The sequence below is a fragment of the Suncus etruscus genome, chromosome 17, assembly GCF_024139225.1.
Source record: "Suncus etruscus isolate mSunEtr1 chromosome 17, mSunEtr1.pri.cur, whole genome shotgun sequence".
Classification (NCBI taxonomy): Eukaryota; Metazoa; Chordata; class Mammalia; order Eulipotyphla; family Soricidae; genus Suncus; species Suncus etruscus.
In genome coordinates this window covers 64906747-64932501 of record NC_064864.1, presented here as the reverse complement: position 1 = coordinate 64932501, position 25755 = coordinate 64906747, and the positions used below count along the sequence as shown (strand labels likewise).

Genomic DNA, 25755 nt, shown 5'->3' with positions numbered 1-25755 from the left:
GTTTATCATCTGGGTGAATAGGAATATGATAGAAACAGTCTTTCAAGTCAATTATAATTAGTGGCCATTCCTTAGGGATTACTACAGGTGATGGTAAACCTGTCTGTAATTTTCCCATAGGTACCATAGATAAATTCACAGCTCTCAGATCCATTAACAATCTCCATTTACCAGATTTCTTTTTTATGGTAAATACAGGTGAATTCCATTGAGAAAACGAAGGCTCAATATGTCCTAATTTTAGCTGTTCTTCCACTAATTCTGTCAGCACCTTTAATTTATCAGTTTTAAGGGGCCACTGGCCTATCCAAATTGGTTCATCAGATTTCCATTTTATTTTTATTGGTGCTGGGGTTTTTCTGGCAGTGGCCCCTACCAAAAATTTTGGGTTTTTAATTCAGAAGAAGGTTCAGGCTCACCTTGAGCTAATGGAATATGGAATTCTGCCTTCCATTGTTTATGCAAATCACGGCCCCACAGGGATGGTGAAAATGGGCCCACATGAGGTCTGATTATAGCCTTTTGGTTTTCTGGGCCATAAAATACCATGGTTCTTGTGCTTAACAAGCAAGAACTCAGGCCTCCTATTCCTTTTAATGAATATGGAATTTCTTGCAGAGACCAATTTTTTGGCCATTCTTTATCAGAAATTACAGTGACCTGAGCACCTGTGTCTATCATTCCATTGAAGAATTGCCCTTCTATATTAAGTTTAATCATTGGATTTTCATCTTTACATTTAGTAATCAGAGCCACTAATGGGTTTTTGGCAGCCCCTGGATCTGTGCTTCCAAAACCTCCAGTTCTTATCTTATCTGAAGTCCCAAATTTAACATAAGGTATTATTACTATTTGGGCAATTGTCTCCCCTTTTTTGAAAGTCCAAGTAACAGGCACATTGATAACTACAATAATTTCTCCCTTTGAGTCTGAATCAATAACACCTGTGATTACTGATATACCTTTTACATTAAGGGAACTTCTGCCCAGAATCAAACCCATTGTATCTGGGGGTGGTGGTCCCACTATGCCTGTGTGTAGCATATAAGGGCATTCTCCTGGATAAATTGTAATGTCCACTGGGCAAGTTATATCAAGCCCAGCACTGCCCACAGTGGCATGTGTTAATTCACTGATTGAAATTAATCTTCTTGGGCTGGGCTGGGGAGAATTATGGTTTGATGACTTTGCCCCTGATTTGTAAGGGCCTGGGGATTGGCCCTGTAGCCGTTTCCCTGTTTTTTAATTGTAGATCCTGGAGGAACTGAATTTAACAAAAGATGGCAATTCCTTTTAATATGCCCTTGTTTTCCACAATGGTAACAGGAAAATTGTCTTCTAGGGTTTGTATTAAAAGTTCTTCCTATGTTATTACTATGGGGATTTCCAGATCTACAGTCTTTCGCCCAGTGGTAACCCTTATTACATTTTGGGCAGAGACCTGGTTTTCGGGCAAGTTTTTGTCCCCTTTGGTAAAGAGGTATATTTCCTTTAGTAATTGCAAAGGTTTGCACCTGATCTGAATTTACTAATGAATGGGGTATATCATAAACATTCCTACATGCATATAAAAATCCATTTAAATCAGCTTTTTCCTGCAATGGAGCCAATACCAATTTGCAAGCTGAATTAGCATTATGATAAGCCAAACATTTTTCTAGAAATTTCCTCACCTCATCATTTTTAACTTGTATTTTTAAAGCATCTTTGAGTTTAGCCACAAATTCTACATAAGGCTCTTGGGGACCTTGGATGATTCTTAGAAAGGTTCCCTCACCAGTACTGTTAGTATCAATTCTTTCCCATGCAGATAATGCAATGTCTTTAATTATTTTTGAGATTTCCTTTGGTAAAGCTGCTTGTGTCTGTATATCTGAATATTGATTTTCTCCCATTAATAATTCATATGAGAGATTAACCCCTGCCACTCGTTTTTTGGTTCCATCTGGACTATATAGTTTGGATTTCACACCCTCTGCATATAACATTTCCCATTCAGTTCGCTGTTTAGATGGCAGGCATATTTCAGCAAGTTTTTTAAAGTCATGCAGAGTCCAAATTGATTTTCGACACCACATGCTTAGCACCTCCTGACAATATGGAGAGGTAGCCCCATATTCTTTACATGCTTTCTTAAACCGTTCCACATCCTCCATTTTGAGAGGTTCATAATTTGAAACATATACTGTTTGAAATGGAGTTGAGGCTGGATTAGCAGAAGTACCTTGCACAGGACTCTGATGCCTGAGGTGTGGAATACTAGAATGTGGTTCATTGTCTGAGTTGGCATTAACATGTGAGTCCATACTGTGAACAGAATCAGGACTCTCTTGTGGACTTAGCACTGGAGGCTGATCATCAGTGTCAAGATCTTGATTTGGATTATGAGTATCTAAATTACGTGTCCGAGTTGATTTTTTACCGGCAAAAATACCTATACTTTTGCTGCCAGTGTTAGATTTATCAGCCTGTATCTTAGTCTGAATTTTCGTAGGAAAAATTTTTTTATTGTCCATACTGGTCATCACTTTACAATTTCCACATTGTCTATTTCCTAACCACCAGCCAATGACTATGTATATGGTAGTCATATTAGCCAACACAGAAATTCCACAAACTATGACTAATGGAGACCACTCAAGCAATGCAAATATTGGAGTAGAAATTTTTGATTGAATTGTAAGCAGCAACCATCCAATGACAATGATATTTACTAGTATCAAACCAAGTGGTTTATATCCAAGCAGAGTAATGCACTTGAGTAATGCCGAACCGATGTATTTAATAACAGATGGCATAGTGAGCGTGAGTATCCATAATAACCAGCCAAGGATCTCCAGAGGTGATTTCCAATAAAACATGTCACTTACAGTTCCAGAGGGTCCAGATTCACCTGTTCCGGGCGCCAAATGTGGGGGGAGGTCAAACCCCTTGTTGATGGTCTCCAAGTCAAAGAATGATTCCCAAAAAGATAAATTGAATCCCATTCTTCCGTCCCCCCTTTTGGGGGAGACTTTGATAATAATGTCCGGAGTAAATAATCAACGAATGCAAAAGAATAGGGGACCAAAGGTTCAGCAAAGAAAGTCTTTTGTCAGTTGCAGCCAGCTCCAAAAGGCAAACCGAACCAGCAGTCAGTTCTGGCAAAAGAGCTCCCTATGCCTCCCCAACAAGCTTTTTATTTCATTCCTTAATCACCCCCACCTGGAAGATCCAGGTGGGATGACAGGCAAAAACAATATTACAACAATTACTCAACACAAGATTCCTCTAGGGCAGGGCCACAAAATGTTGTACGGAGGCCGCAAACAGCATGTGGGCCGCGAGTTTGAGACCCCTAATTTAGACCATTAGACCATTAGTTATATATTTATTTTGTAATTTAACAAAATGTGCATCTTTTTTTTTTTTAATTTTTTATTTTTGGGTCACACCTGGCAGCACTCAGGAGTTACTCCTGGCTCTGTGCTCAGAAGTCGTTCTTGGCAGGCTTGGGGGACCATATCGGATGCCGGGATTCGAATCTGGATTCCTTCTGTGTTGGCAGCATGCAAGGCAAACGCCTTACCACTGTGCTATCACTCCGGCCCCAGCTTCTTGAGTCTAAGCAGGGAATACAATTTTGCATAAATATATTGATTTAGATTAATTTATAAAGGGGAAGATATGGAGAGGATAGGATGAATTCAAGTAATGGGTAGCTGGAAATTAAACACATGGATCTATAGTGGACATTATTGTCTATCCATCGCCCATTTAAACTTCCCAATTTGACTCTATTTTTTTTTTGTTTGTTTTTGTTTTTGGACTACTCTTGGTGATGCTCAGAGATTACTCCTGGCTATGCACTCAGAAATCACTCCTGGCTTGGGGGACCATATGGAACTCTGGGGATCGAAGTGAGGTTCGTCCTGGGTCAGCTGCATGCAAGGCAAATGCCTACGGCTGCACTACTGCTCCGGTCTCTGACCCTGACTCTTTTACTCATGTATCCACTTTTTCTTTTTCAGCCAGTGTCTGTCTTTAAAGGGAAGCTGATACCCTCTGGTTTCCAGCAGTGGTCTTATTTTTCATGAATAAATCTATACCCCTTCCAATAAATGCTTCAGGAATGCAGGCCAAGTGGCTTTACTCAGGTGTAGACCAAGGCTTCTGATCTGATCTGAAGGCTTCTGAGGGATTCTGGGAAAGGAACTGTTTATGCATATGAGAGAGTTGATCAGAAGTCAGGGGGCCCTCTTTTACTGAATACTGCTGACCATGAATAAGAGGCTGAGGGGCTGTGGGAACTATTTTGCTCAAAGATGGAAACCTGCCAAAGCAATCAGGACAAAGAGAGTCGCTGAGAACCAGTGCTGCCACTTTGACTAAGCTGGCCTCACCTCTGCCCTTTCTAGGCCTTAGAGGTGTATTAGCCAATGAATAACCTCGAAATTTAATCAAGTTTTTACTTGAGCTTTGTTTCCAGAAGTCCCAAAGACATTTTAATATATATATAATCCCAATTAAGCTCAATTTATACTTTCTTTTATTGTTTGTCTTTAATTCTTTAAATTTGGGACTTTGCCCTTGATTTTTAAAAATACATGCTCATTAAGAGTGAGAATAGAAAAAGTTAAAAAATAGGGGCAGGAGAGATAGCATGGAGGTAAGGTGTTTGCCTTGCATGCAGAAGGATGGAATCCTGGCATCCCATATGGTTCCCTGAGCCTGCCAGGAGCGATTTCTGAGCATAGAGCCAGGAGTAACCCCTGAGCGCTGCTGGGTGTGACCCAAAAACAAAAAAAAAACACAAAGAAGACTCATTAAAACCATGTAGGGTCCCATTATCTTTAACTAACTATTGTTTTGAATTTATCTTCAGAATTTACATGTGTATTTTGCATGTATATATATATATATATATGTATGTACTTTGTATATACCACTTTGATGAATATAAGAAAAAGAAATATAACCAGATTACTATTTGTGAATATGGTTGTTGTTCTAACTATTAACCTGTTTTATAACTTGTTCAGTGTTGAGTTATGGTCACTAATAATGTCATTACTGATCTTCACATTTCAGAACAAAGCATCCAAGATTTTAAGTTAATATCTAATAAAATATATTCTCTTCAGTTTATTTGGTTCACCCAATATATGTTTATTCTTTTTTCTTGGGGTGGGGTGAGGCTACACTTTACAGTGTCCAGGGATGTAAATCTCTGTGCTCAGGATCAAATCTGGATTAGCCACATGCAAGGCAAGTGCCTTACCAGTTCATTCTCTCGCTCTGATGTTTATTCTTTTTGTTGTTCATTTTTTGGGCCACACCTGGTGGTGCTCAGGGGTTACTCCTTTCTCTGTGCTCAGAAATTACTTCTAGCAGGCTTGGGGGACCATATGGGATATCAGAGATCGAACATAGGTTGGCCAGGTGCAAGGCAAATGCCCTCCCCGTTACACTATCACCCCGGCCCCATATTCTTATGCTGTTGTAGCCAATCAGTTATTGTTTGGCACAGTCCTCATTGGATTTTTTTTCGAGAATGATTTTTTTGGGGGGGTTTTGGGTCACACCCGGCGTGGCTCAGAGGTTACTTCTGGCTGTCTGCTCAGAAATAGCTCCTGGCAGGCACAGGGGACCGACCATATGGGACATCGGGATTCGAACCAACCACCTTTGGTCCTGGATCGGCTGCTTGCAAGGCAAACGCCGCTATGCTATCTCTCCGGGCCCCCATAATGATGTTTTTTAAGCAATTATAGTATAAATAGCCATACACTGATCATTTTGACAACACACATATGATGGGTTTACTGTTCACCTGTGTGTAGGATAAAAACTCTGGAATATGGCATTATTACATTGCCCCAGTACCATTCTTTCAGCTCTAAATGTTCCCCAATTTCCATTATGATGTTCGGGTGCCTGAGTTGATAGGAAGAGACATTGAGTGGTTTACCAGCTGCCTTTTGGTTATTGATTTTCTACATGGTGGTCAGAGAATATGGTTGCTATGATACTAGTCATTAGACATGTAGAGAGACTGCCTTTTCTTTCCACATGTTCTTGAAAGAAGTGTGTTCTGCAATTGAATGCAGTGTTCCTGACGTGCTCATCAATTAAGTTTGGTAATTAGCACTCAATTCTCCTAGTCCTTTATAGAATTTTTTTTTTCAGGATTGGGGGTTGAAATTAATGCCTTTTAGTTTCTTGTGTTTGCCGTCACAAATGACCACAAATAGGGTGATTGAAAATAAGTATTCTCTGACAGCAGTGGGAATCTAACCTAGCACAGCGACTGTCCCTGAAGCCTCCACAATCTATTTTTGCTTCTTGCAGAGTTAGTGGCTACTTTCTTCCAATCACTGTCTCTCTGGCCACATTAATCTCTTGGTCTCTCTTGCTTCCATATTCTTTTTATTTATTTATTTATTTATTTATTTATTTATTTATTTATTTATTTTTGCTTCCATATTCTTGATCTCAAGCACCCACTGCCTTTTTCTGATGACACTTCTGGGCCTATTGCTGACCTCCTTGGCTGCTCACAGAGATTTAACCAAATTACAGTTCTAGTAACACAGGTTCCATGGAGGACGGTAAGAAAGTCTCTTTGTGGGTTACTCTTCACCCCAATGTGACCTGACAGGGAGATATGCAAAAAAACCTCCCATTCTGTCAATGATTTTTTGGTTGCATTTATTTTTAACATTACTAGAACAACATTAATGAGGGGCCAGAGCAATTGCAAGTGGTAGGACGTTTGCCTTGCAAAAGGCTGACTCAGGAAGGACCTCAGTTTGATCCCTGGCATCCCATATGGTCTTTCGAGCCTGCCAGGAGCGATTTCTGAGCGCAGAGCCAGGAGAAACTCCTGAGTGCCTCCGGGTATGACCCAACACCCCTCCCCTCCCAAAATTCAGTCCTGGCCAGAGGAGGTAATACAACAAGTATTGCATTTAACCCCAGTGCAATACCTGGCACCCTATATGATCTCCTGAGCACAGAACCAAGAGTAAAGTCTGGGTACTGCTCATGGGATCCAAAATAGGAGAGAAAAAAAAAGTTTAAAGTCCTAAGCTGGGTTCGGAGCTGTAGCACAGTGGTAGGGCATTTGCCTTGTAGGAGGCTGAATAAGGCTGGATGCGGTTCTCTCCCCGGTATCCCATATGGTTTCTGATCCAGGAGCGATTTCTGAGCACAGAACCAGGAGTAATCTCTAAGCGTCACCGGGTGTGGCCCAAAAACCAAAAATAAAATAAAATAAAATAACATTAATGATTTTTTTTTTCTTGAGGGTCGATCCTTTTACTACGCAGACCTCTAGTCTCCTGGGACAAATCCACCCAAATGACCTAGAAAGTTATCAGTGGGGAACTGCTTTTAAAAGCAGTTTGCTTTCTTCCACCTCTCACCCCTCCACTTTTTGGGAGGGGGGGGGGCAGAACACTGAATTCTAAGCTTACATTTCTCCCCCTTTAACATGAAAAAAAAAAAAAAACTATTCCTCAACTGTCCTGCAGAATCTAAAAATCTGTTTCAAGGTTAGAGGATTGAAACATCTGTGAATATGCATGAATTAAAATGAGGGTCTAAGGTCTGAAATGAAATGGTTCTGATTGGTAAAAAAAAAATAAACAAACATTTAGATCGTATTGGGGAAAATCGAGAAGCAGAGACACGTGTGGATTTAATAAGAGACCATTTCTGTTTTGGGTCTGAAGCAATTCCTCACCCCGATTTCCTCTGGGTGGAAATCAAGAAAGGCTCCTGGCTTGCAGGCAGAAAAGTAATCAAGGCGTCTTCAGACATCTGGAATAAGTTCCAGGATAAATTACAGCAGGTCCTCTGACGGGCTCTGGAGCGAGGGAAGAAATTCGGAATTTTCCCTCTTCGCAGCTCCGCGTTTCTTGGGGGTGGCTGCTAGGAGTGGGAGGCCCTGCCTTAAAAAATGTCTGAGGCACCCCTGAGCTTCCCCTAACGGGATCTTCTTGATACCGAGGCCGAACAGAAAAACCCCCCGGCAATTTCCAGAAACCCAGTTGTGGGGAGACTGCCGAGCCGCGCGTTCCTTTCACGAAGACTGAAGACCCGCGCGGTCGCCTTGGTTACCGGCAGCAGAACGCGCCTGCGTACTAGTAAGTCCTTGTCACGTGAGGCCCGGCCGGGCGGAAGCCCCACCCTATCGCGCAGGCGCGTCGAGGCGGCGGTGCCGGCTTGTGGCCCGACCGCTCGTCGCTCCGCCTCCCTCCCTCCAGTCGCTAGGCGAGCTCTCGCGACTCGCCCCGCGCACCACGTGCCCTGCGCTCCCTCCCGTCCCCCGCGGCGGCCCTTCCCAACAGCCCGAGTGGGAGCTGCTGTGAAATGTCGTGAGGCCCGTCGCTGCTTTACGACTGCCTCCTCCGCGCCCGGCGCCCGGGAGCGCCCGCCGGCGTTGGCCGAGTGAGCCCGGGCGGAAGGGAGCGAGTCGGCGCCGTCCCCCCGCGCCGCGCCGCGCCGGCGATGTGAGGTGGCGGGGGGCCCCGAGCCCGACGGGCGGCAGGTGCCTGCGGGGCCCGCAGCATGGAGGAGAGCATGGAGGAGGAGGAGGGCGGCGGCTACGAGGCGATGATGGACGACCAGAACCACAACCACTGGGAGGCCGCCGCCGGCTTCCGCCCGCCGCCCGCCGGCCTGGCCGCCCCGGCCCGCCCGCACCCGCCCCCGGCCCCGGCCGCGCCCGCCCCGCGCAAGGCGCTGCCCCGGGACGGGCCCGCGCCCGAGCACAACGGGGTCGTCGCGCTGCTCAAGGGCTGCGACGCCGCCGCGCTCGCCGCCCCCGCCGGGCCCAAGGCCGCCGCCCCCGGCCCCGGCCCCGCCGGCAACATCAACACCTCCGCCTCCAAATTCTGTGAGTGCGCCCGACCTCGGCCCGCCGCCCCCGACCCTCCCGCCCCGCCCCGCCCCGCCCCGCCAGTTGCAGCCGGCCGGACCTGCGAGGCTCCTGCGAGGAAGGCTGCTGGCGCGCCCGGCACTGCGGGAGGCGATCAGGGGTTGTTGGTGGACTGATCTCTTAATGTTTATGTGTTAACACTGTGATCATTATTTTAAAATGGGGTTTATTTTGCCTCCCGCCCCCCCCCCCCGCTCTCGCTTTAGTCTTTGGGTTGTTTTTTGCAGCCCCCGACAGAGGAAGCAACCCGGCCAGGCAAGCGCGTGTGCTGGGGCTCTAAGCCTGCAGGATGAGAAAGTTGGCCCTTGGAGTAGGCGCTGCACACACACACACACACACACACACACACACACACACACACACACACACACACACACACACACACACACACCGTTTTTTGGACCGTCTGCCTGACCCCTTCCACACACACCCATTTTCTTTCGGCCGTCTGCCTGATCCCCTCCACACACACACACCAATCCACCCCATACCCCCTCCACACACACACACCCACCCTGTTTTTTGGGCCGTCTGCCTGACCCCCTACACACACACATACACACACACACACACACACCCATCCACCTCCTGACCCCCTCCACACACACACACACACACCCTGTTTTTTGGGCCGTCTGCCTGATCCCCTACACACACACACCACACCACATACACACACCCGTTACACACACACACACACTCCCACACACCCACACCCGTTTCTTGGGCCCTCTGCCTGCCCCCCTCCCCGTGTGCTTTGAATAATCCTTGTTGCCACCGCGGTGGCCTGACCCCGTCGTTTGCGAAGCTGGAGGAGCCCGAGACTTAAATGCTGAAGACACTTTAAGACTTCTTGGCCTCTGAGCCTGCTGCACTCGGGCAGGAAGAATCCTTTAGCTCTAGGGGACACATGCTAGGGCCTAGCGCACGTCTTTTCGCCAAGGTTCTGGTTCTGTTGTTGATTTGTTGGACTGGATAGGAGGGTTCTGCTGAATGAGCAAACGCTCACGGGCAGGCCCAAAACGGAAAAAAAGAAATCGATATCCCAAATCGGTTTTGGATATTCCAAACTGCCCTCACGCCACCCTGCTAGGTTGTGCGCCTCTCCTCCGCGGCTAGGAAATGCAAAGCAAAATTTTTTTTGGCTTTGTGCGGGTTTTTTTTTTGGGGGGGGGACAGAGTGGGTCGGTATACTATGTGGTGCTCAGGGGTTACTCGTGGCTCTGTGCTCGGAAATAACTCTGGCAGGCTCAAGCGGTGCCAGGGTTTTCTAACCTGCATAGGTTGCCTGCAAGGCAAACGCCCTACCCGCTGTGCTATCTATCCACCCAGCCCCGTTGAGCTACGGTTTGCTTGGAGCTGGTGGGTGATGAAAATTGCTCGCCGCAGCCAGATTTCTCCTATTAATAACTGCAAGTTTTGAATGGCATCTAGTAAAGCAACTGGAGATTGCATTCTCGGTTACTAATTTTATCCAGCTGTAGCAGTCACTGTCCAATTAGGTGTACAGGGGAAATATTTGTCTTGATTCAGATGTGTGTCCGAGTCAGGCCTTGCACATTTGTGTGGAAATGTAGCCCCGAATCTTCATCTGAGATATTGCTTATGAAAAAGACTTTTTTATGTACTTGTAAACATTGCCTATGATTTCCCCATGCTTGACTACAGGAGGAGTATGTTCGAATTGAGTAGTTTTGTGTTCAAATCTATGTAGTGAAAAGAGATGGGAATAGCTAAGAGCTCAATGAAGAGTTTTTTTTTTTTTTTTTTTTTTTTTTTTTTTTTATAAAAGTACCTTTAAGAGTGGCCGGAGCGGTGGGGCAAGCTGTAAGGCGTCTGCCTTGCGTGCCCCACGGTTCCATCCACCAGCGTCCCATATGGTCCCTCAAGCCAGGAGCGATTTCTGAGCGCATAGCCATGAGTAACCTAACCCTTGAGCTTCACCGGATGTGGCCCTTTCCCCCCAAAAAGTACCTTTAAGAGCAGAAATTAATGAAATTAGAATTAAAAGGAGGATTTGCCAAAGATTCGTTTTTGAAGAATGGTAAGCTGGACAGATCGTCAGTATAATTGTCCGGGAAAAAATGATGCAGATATGATCGCTAAGAAGTGGGAAATAATGACAATTAAAATATTTTGTAAAACGGATTAGCTTGAAAGCTTAGATGAAATATAGGAACTCTTAGAAAACTACAAAGTTTGAAAGTTGATAACAGAAGAATCAGAAAACTTGAATTGATAATGGATTAGTAGCTCAGATTTTACAGACCTCCCCTTTCAGAAACTCTGGACCTCAACGATTTTGTTGCAACTGTTTTGGAAGTAATACTGCATTATAATACTCTACAGTTCAGATGTATATCATTGAAAATCAGTATGTAAAGTCAACATTAATTTCCCCACTGAAAATTTCTCTTCTATTCGATACTATTCGAATTTATCCTCTAGATTTACTTAACACCCACCCTCTCTCCCCCCTGTATTTTATTTACTTGGCTTTTTTTATGTTGCACTAGTACCAGGGATTCAGACTTGTAACTAACACTCAGTTCCTTCAAATAGGAAAAACAAAACTAGTTTTAATTTTATTTAAGGATTAATGAAGTTTTGAACCCAATCAAATTGTAAAAGATGATTTAAAAATTAAGATGTGTTTCAGTTTTTAATTCACACAAAACAAAAGATATTACACAAAATACAAGTTTATCAAAGCTAAGTGTCATAAAGGAATCATGAACCAGAATTTTAGGATGATTAAGTATGGGTTAACTTTTAAGATGTAATTTTTCTCTGGGGCTGGAGAGATAGTACAGCAGGTAGGGTACTTCTCTTTTTCTGCAGCTAATCCAGATTTGTTCTCCAGCTTTCCAAGTAGTACCACAAAAGCCACAAGGAGTAATTCCTGAGTGCAAAGCCTGAACATCTGACTGATCCAAAAACCAAAAAAGAAAACAGATGTAATTATCTCAATAGACTTAAAGACAAAACTCTTGAGTATCTCTATATAGTAAAAGTTCAACTAAGTATTATTAAAACTCTTAGCAAGCGCAATACAAGGTAAAGATCCTATGAAAACTTTTGGCAGATAATTGAAAGCTATTAGATAAATCTAAGATGCCTCTTTACTACTGAATATGTTAAACACTATGTTGCCAACTCTGTAAGAGGGAAATAAAAATAGGATAGGCTAGGAAAACTACTAGTTCTGTTCTCAAAACCAATTATTTGCATGTAGTATCACCTGCAAGAACCATTAGGATTGAGAGAAACTATTGGTAAGAGTTTAGTAGGGTTACTGGATTAAAGAGTAGCCTAGCAAAGCTAGTAAGTAGCATTTACTACACCAATGTGAGTGTTTAGTTTTTAAAAATAAGAAAAATAAATACTATGTAGAGTAATAACAACAAAAACATAAAGTCTCTAGGATTTAACTGAAGAATACAGATTTTTGGGCCCTGGCCATCTAGCCAGGGGCATCTCCTTAACAACCAGTGGTCAGACCCCAATATTCAATATAAGGAACTAGAAGCACGTCTAAATAATGAGAAACTTGCCGTGTTCTTATGATAAAGTTATCAGAAATTTCAATTTTCTTTTTTGGAGGGCACTGGTTTGGGTCATACCTGAAGGTACTGAGAGCTTATTCTTGTGTCCACACTCAGGCATCAGTCTTGGTAGGACTTGGGGTGCTAGAGATTGAATTTAGCGCAGCTGTGTGCAAGCCTCACTTGCTGTACTATCATTTTAGCCCCACAAATTTTCATTTGGATTTACAGATTAAAATGTTTCACAATTCCAGTTAATCTGACAAGCTCTGTAGCGGGATCACATTTGTGAATAGTTAAGTCAGTATCAAGTTTTCTTGTCTTGGATTTGCCTTATCAGAAGGCACTGGTTCAAGGAAGTAGTAATAAAAGCTGATAAAAATGAAGGAACAGAAAAATAGATCAGGGCACAAATTAGGGGCAGAGTTTATCCTGTTCAGGAATGGAAATTAAAAATGGGATTGGGAATTAGGAGAGAGGCCTGCTGTGAGGGAGGTAGCTCATTGGAGGAAAACCCAACCCAGCACCTTAACCTGGCTAATTGGATAAATTAAAGAGCTAAATAAAAGGAAAAACTACAATTGGTGGGAGGCTATCTGGAAGCTGCTCTTTTCCTAGGGGTAGGGAAGTACTTCTTATTGCCTTTCTACTGGATAAAAGGTAACTCTTATCAGTGATCAAAGGCAATAGCTTTGAATACATGAAAGTTACAGATTTTCTTTTAACAAAAGACAAAATATTTGCATGTCTAAATATGATAAGGGATTATCTTTTAGAGTAGACCGGGGGCATTGCATCAAGAAAGAGGGCAACTATCCCTAATAGGAAAAAGATACTAATAAGTAGTTTATACAACAAATAGAATTACACATTCTAATGTGTAGAGTAGAGGTCTTTAAACTACAGCCCTAGGGCCAGGACCACATGCTGCCCTACAAGGCTTTTTATCCCTGCCAGCCAGCTGTTTTTGCCCTTACTGCCTGTCCTGTTTAGCCCACTTATCCTGGGCACATTATCCACTTATCCCCAGAGCACATGTGTGGGATGTGTGCCGCACACTCTGACTTCCCTTCTTCCTTTCCTTGACTCTCAGTTTTAGTCTCAGGGGTCCTTAAACTACAGCCTGCAGGCCACTATTATTCATAGTAATTTATTTATTTATTTATTTTTTATTTAAACACCTTGATTACATACATGATTGTGTTTGGGTTTCAGTCATGTAAAGAACACCACCCATCACCAGTGCAACATTCCCATCACCAATGTCCCAAGTCTCCCTCCTCCCCACCCGACCCCCGCCTGTACTCTAAACAGGCTCTCCATTTCCCTCATACATTCTCATTATTAGGACAGTTCAAAATGTAGTTATTTCTCTAACTAAACTCATCACTCTTTGTGGTGAGCTTCCTGAGGTGAGCTGGAACTTCCAGCTCTTTTCTCTTTTGTGTCTGAAAATTATTATTGCAAGGATGTCTTTCATTTTTCTTAAAACCCATCGATGAGTGAATTTTTTATTTTTTGAGTCACACCAGGCAGCTCTCGGGTAACTCCTGGCTCTTACACAGAAATCGCTCCTGGCAGGCTCGGGACCATATGGGATGCTGGGATTTGAACCACCATCCTTCTGCATGCAAGGCAAATGCCCTACCTTTATGCTATCTCTCAGGTCCCCTCATAGTAAATTATAAACTACAGATCCCCCATTGGCTTGAGGGGCAGTGGACTGGCCCCTGTTTAAAAAGTTTGAGGACCCCTGGTGTATAGAAAGTTGTTTGGAGTTATTAAGTAATGAGAGAAATGAAAGATTAAAAATGATGTATTTGTGTTTTTTTTTTCTTTTGGATCACTGTGATTTATAGTAATTACTTTCATGCATACAACATTTCAGCAACATGCCACCACAGTGCATGCATGCTTCCCTTCATTGATAGCCTGAGGTTTCCCCCCCCTTCACTCCCATTATCTCTCCTCTGAAGATTGAGAGATTCTGGATCAGATAGCATGTATTGTTGATAATCTCTGAGCTGTGATAGTGAAGGGTACTTCTGGGCTGTAAGATGTGAAGTGCTCCTGGTGGCCTGTGTATGGAATAAGAAAGAACTTGAATATATTCTAGGTGTGGGTCAGTAATGTTTTGTGGAACAGCAACTGCGGGAGGCGCTTGATTTGCCTTATTTCTTTGCACTGACTGATGAAATTAGAATGTCTCAATAGTCACCAACCACCTTATTAGTCTGTGAAATGGGTACGCTCTGCAGTTTCCACAGATATATGCTGCTATCTTGGGTTTATTATTTTGGTGGGAGGAGACCCCATGTGTTCATGTATATCCCACTCCTTTCTTATGGAGGGGCCTTTAACTCTGATCTCAGGAACTCTGGGGAACTAGAGTGACTTCAGATTCCCTGCCACTGTAAGAAGGATTGAGGCTAACATACTTTTTTTTTTTCATTGTGACTTCCACAGCTTCTGATCTGCTTGGCTTGCCATTTTAATCCCTGAAGGTCAGAAATGGCTTAGAGCCAGAGTTTACTAACCCCTAAAAAGGCTCTGTGATCCTGTGTCCCAGATGCACTGTCTCTTGAATAGATACCCAAAACAAAACCGAACCACTAACATTTCTGTCATTTTAAAAATCTGGATTCATTCCTCTGCATACTAGAAATGCCCAGTGTCCCATATTCTTCCCCCTTCTTTTCCTTCTCTTCCTAGTTTTTCTTTTTCCTCCTTTCTGCAACATCATTTCCCTTCCCCCCATTGCTTGTGCCTCCTATAGGTGTATTTGACCCATGTGTCATATATCTGAGCTGGGATTTGGCCAGTTTAAATCTAATCAGTGTAGCAACTGAATGTGCAGAAATTAGGAGATGCCTGGGTCAGAGAGAATTATCTTATTCCCATCACAGAAACCAGCGTGAGACTTTGAATTTGCAGGGAACCCTTAAGAGTTTAGATATTTGCTCCCTCAGTGGAATTGTGTTGACATTGAAGAATATTGAACTTGGGGAAATCCACTGCCTTTGTAGAAGTGAGTAAGCAACCTGCTCTTGTCACAGGACCACTTCACTTAAATCTTAAGGCTACCTGTATGGAGGAGCAAGGTTCGAAGCAGCTGGTTAGAAACTGCAAGTCACAACACACTCACTAAGACATGTAGGAGTTTTAAGAAGTTGAAGGAGAGTCTCCCCAGGTCACTACTGTAACATTGAGACAGTCAAGAAATGGAATGTTCCAGTACCAGGGATACTCCCTGTGCCTGTTTGTAGCCACTATCTCTAACCCTGGCCCCAGGCATCCACTTAGCTGCTTTCTGTTGCTAGTTTTTTATGTTTTTCATGTCAGTGGAAGCTGGTTTCTTTATTGCACTGTATTTTAAAGATTCATCCAGGTTCTTGTATGTATCAGTTACTACTTTTGTGATTGAGTACTATTTTGATGGTTTTAAAAATATGTATTTCTTTTATGGTAGGTGCTATGTAAAACAGTGATAAGTGTTTGTAGTAGGTTTTAGCCACTTACACCAGGTTCCTTCCTCCTCTTGTGGACATTTGATTGTTATGAGCTGCAGACATTAGCAAGTTGTATTTGAAGGTGTCCTGACCACACATCTGATGACACTTTTGTTTATGAATGTTTAGTATTCTGTGTACTAATTATAGTATGTTATGTTCTGTATGTAATATTTCAGTCCCTAGTGAAAAATGAGAGATTTTTAGCACACTATGATACAGTGTGATAAAATTCTATATTACAGTTTGGTATATACCGGATAGTGTAGAGGATAAAGAGAATCCATGAAAATGAAGTTTGTTGGGGAGATAATTCAGTGGTAAATAAAGCGGTAACAATAGTAACACTTGTGGTGTGAGGATAAATATATGGATAAATACAATAAATCGCTGAATGAATTAGAAGTCACTGATCCTGGTCAAATGGCCGGAACAGAAAAGGGCAGGAGGGGTGGGATCCCTGACTGTCATTGCCTTTTTACAGTTCATTTTAAATTGTAGCCCTGTATTTTAATAGGACAAAGTTTTGTTTTATGGCCAGAGTTTAATGAATCTTCTGTCACTAGAAATTTACTGTAATTAAATTCTTGTTTCAGTATTTACAGTGTTATTCTGTATAGGCTTAAGCTTAGACGGTGCTAGATAGTGCAGCGCCTCAGGCCTTTGCATGTGGCCACCCTGGGCTTGATTTGTGGCATCCCGGAGCACCCTCCAGAAGTAATTCCTGAGAACAGCCAGGAGCAACCCCTGAGCATCGCTGGGTATTGTCCAAAAACAAACAAAAGAGCGAGGACTTCACCAACTGTTTACTGAACCTTTCTTACCTCTTCAGTTCTCTCTCTCTCTCTCTCTCTCTCTCTCTCTCTCTCTCTCTCTCTCTCTCTCTCTCTCTCTCTCTCTCTCTCCCTCCCTCCCTCCCTCCCTCCCTCCCTCCCTCCCTCCCTCCCTCCCTCCCTAATTGGAGTCAGACCCAGTGGAGCTCAGCCTCCAGTACTTGGTGTTCCTGGGCCACAAGGGCCCCACTTGCCAATGCTGGAGCCCCCCCAGAGCCACATTGAACAGGAGAACTCTGGAGCTAGCAGGGCTGTAACTATGGTACTGGTGATCAAACACTGGGTAGTCCCCCAGCCCTTCAGTTGTTATTGTCAATAAATCATATTTACATTGAGGCTAAGTAGATATTTGCTGAATGGCCAAGATTGTACGTAGATTATATTTTCTCTCATATAGGACTGTGTGGATTTAGTTGGCCTCTATGGTTTAGTTAGTTGCCTTTATATTTGTATAATTTTGGTTAATGTAATTCTTAGAATTTGTCAACAACTTCATCCAATGTACCTTCTATCCTTTGTTCTTCAAATGCTCAGTCAGATTTTGGGTGGGGGGGGGGGGTCACACCGGGCAGTGCTCAGGGATTGATTACTCCTGGCTCCATGCTCAGAAATCGCTCCTGGCAGACTGGGGGGTGGGGGTGGGGGAAGACGATCATATGGAATGCTGGGATTCTAACCAGTGACCTTTTCTGCATGAAAGGCAGACAGACGCCTTACCTCCATGCTATCTCTCCGGCCCCTCAGTCAGATTTTTGTCTTAACTGTGAAGCTGTTGGTTGGTCTTTTTTTATTTATTGCTTAGGCCACGCAGGGGTCTCAAACTCAATTTACCTGGGGGCCGCAGGAGGCAAAGTCGGGGTGATCCTTGAGTGCCAAGTCAGTAGTAAGCCTTGAACATTGGGGGTGTGTGACCCAAACAACTAAAACAAAACAAAACAAAAAAAGATTCCTCTAGGGCAGGGCCACAAAACGTTGTACGGAGGGTCGCTTGCGGTCCAGGGGCCGCGAGTTTGAGACCCCTGGTTAGGGCCACTGCATAGGTGCTTAAGGGATTTCCCAAATAGCTGGCATGATTGTTACTCGATGTCTGTTTTTCTCTTTGTAACATCTCATTCTAAGTAAAATGTTTTACATCTTGCAAGTGAAATGCACTTTCATACTTGATCAGCACTCAGATTGGATGCAGGTTTTTCTGTTTGGGTTTTGCTGGGTTGATGTTCACTTCCTCCATATGCAAGATTTACTATCTAGATACTGCATCCCATCCCCAGCCTGGGTATAGAAATCTCTCAGAAATTCTATGCACATTTTTTACCTTGAATTTTTTAAGTGTTGCCTCATGCACTCAGTTCTTGCAATGAAGAATTCAGGTGCCATCTTCTTGTTTTTTTGTTTGTGACCTTATTTCGTGTTCATTTGTGTTTGACCTTTTATCACACATTGCATGTGACCTTTGGAGCATTTCTGGAATAGTAATGCTAGTATTTTCTGTCCTTAGATTTTCTCTTTAACTGTATTATTAATAATGCTTACTATTTTACATTATGTTATCTACTTAAAATCTATTAACTTAAAAAACTATTCCAGAGAGATCCTTGGTGTTTTCTTCTGGATTTTTAATGACTAACTTTTCAATTTTAAGAATATTTGGATTTTTTCAATAACAGTCTCAATTTTAATCTTTCTTTTGGAGGATAATTACAGGCATTTCCCCATTTGCTTTTCTTTAAAAATTTCAATTATTTTTGTTTTAAGCCTCACTTTATGTTTATTCTGATCATTAGGTGTCTGAGAATTTCTGCAGACCTTTCCAATCCTTTTAAAAGTGAAAAAGACTAATTGGCAGTTCTCTGTTTACCAGGGTCCTTGCCAAAGTTGAAGTGTTAGGATTCACTTTAGGCTAATTGGATGCAGAGCTGTTACTTTGTTGGGAAACTGCCAGATAACTATGTGAATGTCTTTTTCTTGGGAGATTCAGTTTCTGTTGGGAAATGTCTTCTCTTCTGGTACAGTGTTGGGAGTGGATAGGTGGAACATGAAATGTAAATGCATTTGCCACAGTCTGCTGCAGAACAGAGGAAGTGGAGCATATCTTAAGTGGTCTTTTGAATTTTTCTTAATCTACCAAATGCGATAGAATCACCAGCTGTTTGGTTTTTATTCCCCCCCTCAAACTGTTTAATCCAGGGATCCTCAAACTATGACTCATGGGCCACAAGTGGCCAGCCAGGACATTTATCTGGCACACTGGTGATTTTGCTGCCACTACTTGTTGCCACTACTTGTTCTGCTTAGCAGCCAACTCGTCTTAGGCCCACAGTGTGCATGTGTGGAATGTGTGTTGCATTCTCCGATTCCCCTTTTTTCTGTCTCATCTCCTCGAAATCTTGGCCAGGGGTCCTCAAACTACGGCCCACTGACCACTACTGTTCATAGTTTTTTTTTTTTTTTTTAAACTATAGTCCAGCTCCCAACAGTCCAAGGGACAGAGGTCTGGACCCCTGTTTAAAAAGTTTGAGGATCCAGGCCCGGAGAGATAGCACAGTGGCGTTTGCCTTGCAAGCAGCCGATCCAGGACCAAAGGTGGTTGGTTCAAATCCCGGTGCCCCATATGGTTCCCGTGCCTGCCAGGAGCTATTTCTGAGCAGATAGCCAGTGAGCATCTCCAGGTGTGGCCCAAAAACCAAAACAAAACAAAAAAAAAAAGACTCACAGCCAGTACACTGCTTTGTGAGCTACTACTCTCTTTACTGGCACGAAGAACTAAGTTTGTTGATTCTTGCAGAAAACCGCAGTTATTAATTCAGTCGTGGACCTGCAGTTAGCATGGTTTACACTTAGATAATCTCAGTTGAGTAGATTTTGATGTGAGTATTGGGATTTTTCTAGGCTCGTTAGATCCTGCTGATTTACTAAATAGTTCATTCTGAGAATGGTTGCAGAGATACGACATGACATAATTATATAGCAATGTATAGTAACTAAAGGAATAGTGAGGTCAGTTTTATTGACAGGGAAGTTTCTAAAATATTTTATTACATTTCCTTAAATTGGGAAATGTGTAGATTTATTAAGCTATGATAAGTGCATTTCCTTTACAAGTTTTTTTTTGTTTTGTTTTGTTTGTTTGTTTCTTTTTTTTTTTAAGCCACACCTGGTGTTGCTCAGGGGTTATTCAGGGCTATCTGCTTAGAAATAGCTCCTGGCAGGCACAGGGGACCACATGGGATGTCAGGATTCAAACCAATCACCTTAGGTCCTGGGTTGGCTGCTTGCAAAAACACCCCTGTGCTATCTCTCCGGCCCCCTCCTTTACAAGTTTTAAGGTATTTTGGTGCAACCTGTACTTTGAAACAATGCAAGGCAGGTTATATTGACATTGTTAATATGTGATAGTCTATCTGGGTCAACAATGTCAATATAACCCTTTCGGACTGATAAAATAAGTTGGAATGGGAAGCATAGAAACCCTTAAAAGAGTCTGTGTTAATGAGAGCTTTTTGTTTTTTGGGTCACACCCAGCAGCGTTCAGGGGTTCCTCCTGGCTCTATGCTCAGAAATCACTCCTGGCAGGCTCATTCGGGAGGATCATATGGTATGTTGGGCTCGAACCACCGTCCTTGTGCATGCAAGGCAAATGCCATATCTCCATGATATCTCTCCGGCCCTAATGAGCTTTTTAACAAAACATCAGCATTAACTATTTAGGTTGATGTGATTGAAAAATTTTCTCCTAGTGCATTCTTTTGTATTAATATTATTGCTAAGTACCTTGTATTTAAAATCTACTCAATCTGTTAAATTGGTTTAATTCATTTATAACTATTATTACTGTATTCCTTAGGAGTCAGTCCTGAATGAAATTTGCTTATTTTGATGGGAAGAGAAAAGTAGAAGTTTTTTGGAGGGGAGAAAGGGAACTGTTTGGGTCACACTTGGCTATGCTCAAAGCTTTCGGGCTCTCTGCTCAGGAATCACTCCTGGTAACTGCTTAAGGGATCTTGTACTGGGGATGAATCTGAATCAGCCACATGCAAACCAAGTGCCTTGCCTCCTGTACCATCTCTAGTCCAGGAAAAGTAGAACTAATGACTTTTTTTTTTAATGCAAGGCTTTATTTATTTATTTATTTATTTATTTATTTAGGGTTTTGGGGCATGCCCTGCAGTGCTCAGGGGTTACTCCTGGCTCTGCGTTCAAAAATCACTCCTGGCAGGCTTGGGGGACCACATGGAATACTGGGAATGGAACCTGGTCTGTCCCAGGCCGGCCTTGTGCAAGGCAAATGCTCTACCACTGTGCTATCTCTCTGGCCCCAGAACTAACGATCTTTGACATGAAGGTAGTTCCTGGCTGCTATTTAAAATTTACTGTTGATATACTATATTTTTATTTCACATAGAAAGTTTTAACATGAACTAGCAGGGGGCCGTAGAGATAGCACAGCGGTAGGGCATTTGCTTTGCACGCAGCTGATCCAGAAAGGATGGTGGTTTGAATCCTGGCATCCTATATGGTTCCCCCCCTCAATGCCTGCCAGGGGCAATTTCGAGGACAGAGCCAGGAGTAACCCCCTGAGCACCACCGGGTATGACCCAAAAACAAAAGAAAACAAAACAACAACAAAAAAACCAAACATGAACTAGCAGTAGAGAATTGAAGGAACACTGTAGTTCTCAGCCATTGTAGTATTGGCATTAAGCAATAATTCTTTTTTTTTTTTTTTTTTTTTTTGGTTTTTGGGCCACACCCGGTGACGCTCGGGTTACTCCTGGCTATGCGCTCAGAAGTCGCTCCTGGCTTGGGGGACCATATGGGACACCGGGGGATCGAACCGCGGTCCGTCCTAGGCCAGCGCAGGCAAGGCAGGCACCTTACCTCTAGCACCACCGCCCGGCCCCTAAGCAATAATTCTTACGGGACCAGAGCAATAGCACAGAGGGGAGGGCGCTTGCCTTGCACGTGGCTGACCCGGGTTTGATCCATGGCATCCCATATGGTCTCTTGTAGTATCAAATAATTAACGATGGAGCTGGATGGAAGTGGATGCCATCCCAGGCCACGTGGCTCCGCAACCCCCATCCAGCCGGCGGGTCTGGGGTTCAGGGAAGCAACGGGTATTGAACTCACTCACAGGCAGGCATTAGGAAGCATCGTCTTTATTCATGCACTGACCACCACAGGTGTGTGGCCTATCTCATAACCTTTCAAGCATTCGGCCATTCTTAGCCCTGCATCTTATAATTCAGCCATCTTCCTTTGGCCTCCATCCTGGTCAAAGACCAAAAGAGGCAAAGAACCTAAAGCCCGCGAGCGCAGCAGGGCAAAGACCCTTAATTCCCTGGCTTCAGGGTTTATCTACCTATTCCAAGACCCCTCCCAGGAATGGGCGGGGTTTTGCAGGTAAGGTTACACCTAATATCTGGTTCCCAAGACCCCTCCCAGAAATGGGTGGGTCTTAGGTAGCCACACCCAAATCTAGGGTCTCAGGTACAACAACAGTCTCTGAGCCTGCCAGGAATTTTTTTTTTTTGGTTTTTGGGCCACACCCGGTGACGCTCAGGGGTTACTCCTGGCTATGTGCTCAGAAGTTGCTCCTGGCTTGGGGAACCATATGGGACACCGGGGGATCGAACCACGGTCCGTCCAAGGCTAGTGCAGGCAAGGCAGGCACCTTACCTTTAGCGCCACCGCCCGGCCCCAGGAATAATTTTTGAGTGTAGAGCCAGGAGTAACTCTTAGCACCACTGGATGTGGCCCCAAAACAAAAAACAACCAACAACAAAATTGTCAACAATGATTCTCAAACTTTAGTAGCATAGAGTCACCTGGCTTGGCAAACAGTCCAGTCATATGTGGTTTCAGTTGTGTCTTCCTTGTTCTGCTTCCTTTCTTCACTTTCTGAGGTTTCAGTTGGGATAAGTCAAAGTTGATAGATGATGCTGTCGCTGCTTTAGGTACCACAGTTTTGTAAACCACTCAGGCAATGTAATGGGTTTGTCTTGCAGTAGCACAAGGGGGATGGAGCATCATAATAGAGCACAGTGGGGAGGGCTCTTGCCTTGCATGTGGCAGACTCAGTTCAGTCCATGGCACCACATATGGTCCCTAAGCCCCGACAGAAGTGATTTCTTAAGAAAAGAACCAGGAGTAATTCCTGAGTACAGCTAGGTTGCCCCTGAAAAAAGTGTATACTAAGATCAGAGAGACAGTGCAGTGGGCAAGGTGTTTGCCTTGGACTCTGCCAACTCCATTTGATCCCCAGCACATGTGTTCCCCTGAGGCGGAACAAGTCTCAAACACAGTTGGATGTGGTCCAACAACAACAACAACAAAACAAAAAGAAAGAAAGAAAAATAAATGTAAAAGTTCTTATGTTGTGGTGAAGTTTGTTCTCTAGAGAAGGAAGTTTACATTAACTGATGCCTCAGGGGACCACACTGCTTGGGAAGATTCTTCACCCCCAAAAGAGACCACCGTATTATACATAGTGCCCAAAGATATTAAGTGTCTAGTGCTCAAAAAGGGTATAAAAGATGTATTTTTCAAAAAAAATGTATTTCTCAAAAACTGTAAGTCACTGAAAGAAAAATAGAATATCATATAGATTGGAAGAGTTAATAGTGTCAAAATACTATCCTACCTCATGTATTATTGTACAGATTCAGGGCAATCCAGATTGTATTGCCAATGCAATTGCCAATGACAGTCTTTGAACTTAAATAACTTAAATGCTATTGAAGTTTATATGGAATCATAGAAACTCCTGAATAGCCAAAATAATTCTGAGAAAAGTGAAGGTTGGAGCTAATAGTCCCTGATTTTAAATCATGCTCTAAGCAATGGTCCTCAAACTACGGCCCGCGGGCCACATATTGTATTTATTCCCATTTTGTTTCTTCACTTCTAAATAAGATATATGCAGTGTGCATAGAAATTTGTTCATAATTTTTGTTTTTACTATAATTTGGCCCTCCAACAGTTTGAAGGACAGTGAACTGGCCCCCTGTTTAAAAAGTTTGAGGACCCTTGCTAAAGGGACTGAGATGTGACTGTTAGTACATTTGCCTTATATGTGTGAAATCCTGAGTTTGATTCCTACCACCACCAAAATAAGAAAAACCCAAATCATGCTAGAAAGCTATCAAAATGAAGACTCTGGTACTGGGATAAAGACAGACTTGGATCAGTGGAAGAGAATTGAGAGCCCTAAGATAAACTGTCATAATAAATCTATAACAAAGGGGAGCTCGAGGCATAAAATGGAGCTAGGAAAGTCTTAAACAAATGGTGCTGGGAGAAATGGATAGTCACATGTTTGAAAAAAGTAGTTAGGGAGGGAAGGAGGGAGAGAGGGAGAGAGAGAAGAGAGAGAGAGAGAGAGAGAAAGAGAGAGAGAGAGAGTATACAGTGGGATTAATGTGCATTACCTCCAGGTATGGCCCTGGAGGTCCTTGAGCATCATGGGGGTGATTACTCCAGGTAACCCCAGCACCACAGTGCCTGGGCAGCATGGCATCCTTGTGGCTTTATACTGAACCTTCAGCTCAGGGGCCTTAGACACCTAAGGCCCCACTGCTTGAGATCCCCATTTAAAGAAATGAGACTGGACACCATATGCTAAAGTTAATTACCAATGGTTTAAAGGCCTGGAGATAGGATCAGAATCCATAAAATACACCTAGGAAAACAGAACTCTAGTATATGGACCTCATTGGTGTCTTCAATAATGTAATTCCCTTGGCAAAGAAAGCAAAAACAAATGAGAACTATATCAAAATAAAATGATTACACAATGATTACACATTTGTCTAAAGGGAAAGATTGATTGGAATAAAATATCTATACTTCATAAAAGTTAATATATGAGATATGTAAATTATTCACAAAACAATAGGAAAACAATTTCAAATCCAAAAATGGTGAAAGATGAACAGACACTTTTCTTAGAAGAAGAAATTTATAGGTGACATATGAAAAAATGTCCATCATTTATTATCAAGGAAATACAGACCAAAAGTCAGTGATACAGCATTTCACACCAGTGAGAATGGCATATGTCAGACCACAAACAATAGTATCCGTAGGATGTGGCAATGGGACCCTCCTCCACTTCATGTAACTACTGTTTATAGATTCTGGTTCAGCCTCTTTGGGAAAAAAAATATGGTGACATCTTGTGAAATGAAAATAGAACATTCATACGATTCATTGATTCTACTTCTTGGCATCAATTCCAAGAACAAAAATACTCTCAAATAGCAGCTTTCAAAGATGTATGGCCACTAATACTCATTGTGGTACAAAGAAAAATAGGTCAGGATAGAGCAACAACTAGAATGTCCAGTGACAGATAAATAAAGGAGCTGTGGGGATACCTACTGAGGGAGTATAGGGCAGCTAAAAGAAGATGAAGGCTGTAGGTTGCCGCAGCAACTGTTGGCCCTGGGGGTGGGGTGGGGCTTCATGTTAAGTAACGTAAATCATAGGGGAGAAGGACAAGTAGCCGATGTTCTGACTCGTGTCCAAAATGAGAAACAGAACAGGGAGATAGACAGTATCAGGTGATGATTTAGCCTATAAAACTGAGGTTGACAAACCATTGAGAACAAAGAGTAGAAGTGTCACTGGGACATTGGGCACTGTGCTAGTGGTAAGGATGAAGTTATTTCCATGTCAAACCATACACATTAGTCTTGTGCAACCACATTGTTAAAAACTATAATAAAAATAAGCTTTAAAAGTAATAAAATTCGGGGCTAAAGTGGTAGCACAGCAGGTAGGTCATTTGCCTTGCACAGGCTGAGCTCGAACTGGGTGCATCCCGTAAGTTCCCCCAAGCCTTCAAGGAATACTTTCTGAGTGCAGAATCAGGAGTACCCTTTGAGCGCTGCTGTATGTGGCCCACAAACAAACCTAACTAAAATAAAAGCAATAAAGTTATA

The 25755-nt window shown here is 43.1% G+C and overlaps 1 protein-coding gene across 1 annotated transcript in view; it reads left to right on the top strand.

The window, feature by feature from the left end:
- Positions 1-8553: 8553 nt before the first annotated feature.
- Positions 8554-25755, top strand: part of CACUL1 (CDK2 associated cullin domain 1) — an 81592-nt gene continuing 64390 nt past the window's right edge. The window contains exon 1 of the mRNA XM_049764506.1: positions 8554-8881. Coding sequence (XP_049620463.1) covers positions 8554-8881 — 328 coding nt within the window. The remainder of the gene's footprint in view (positions 8882-25755) is intronic.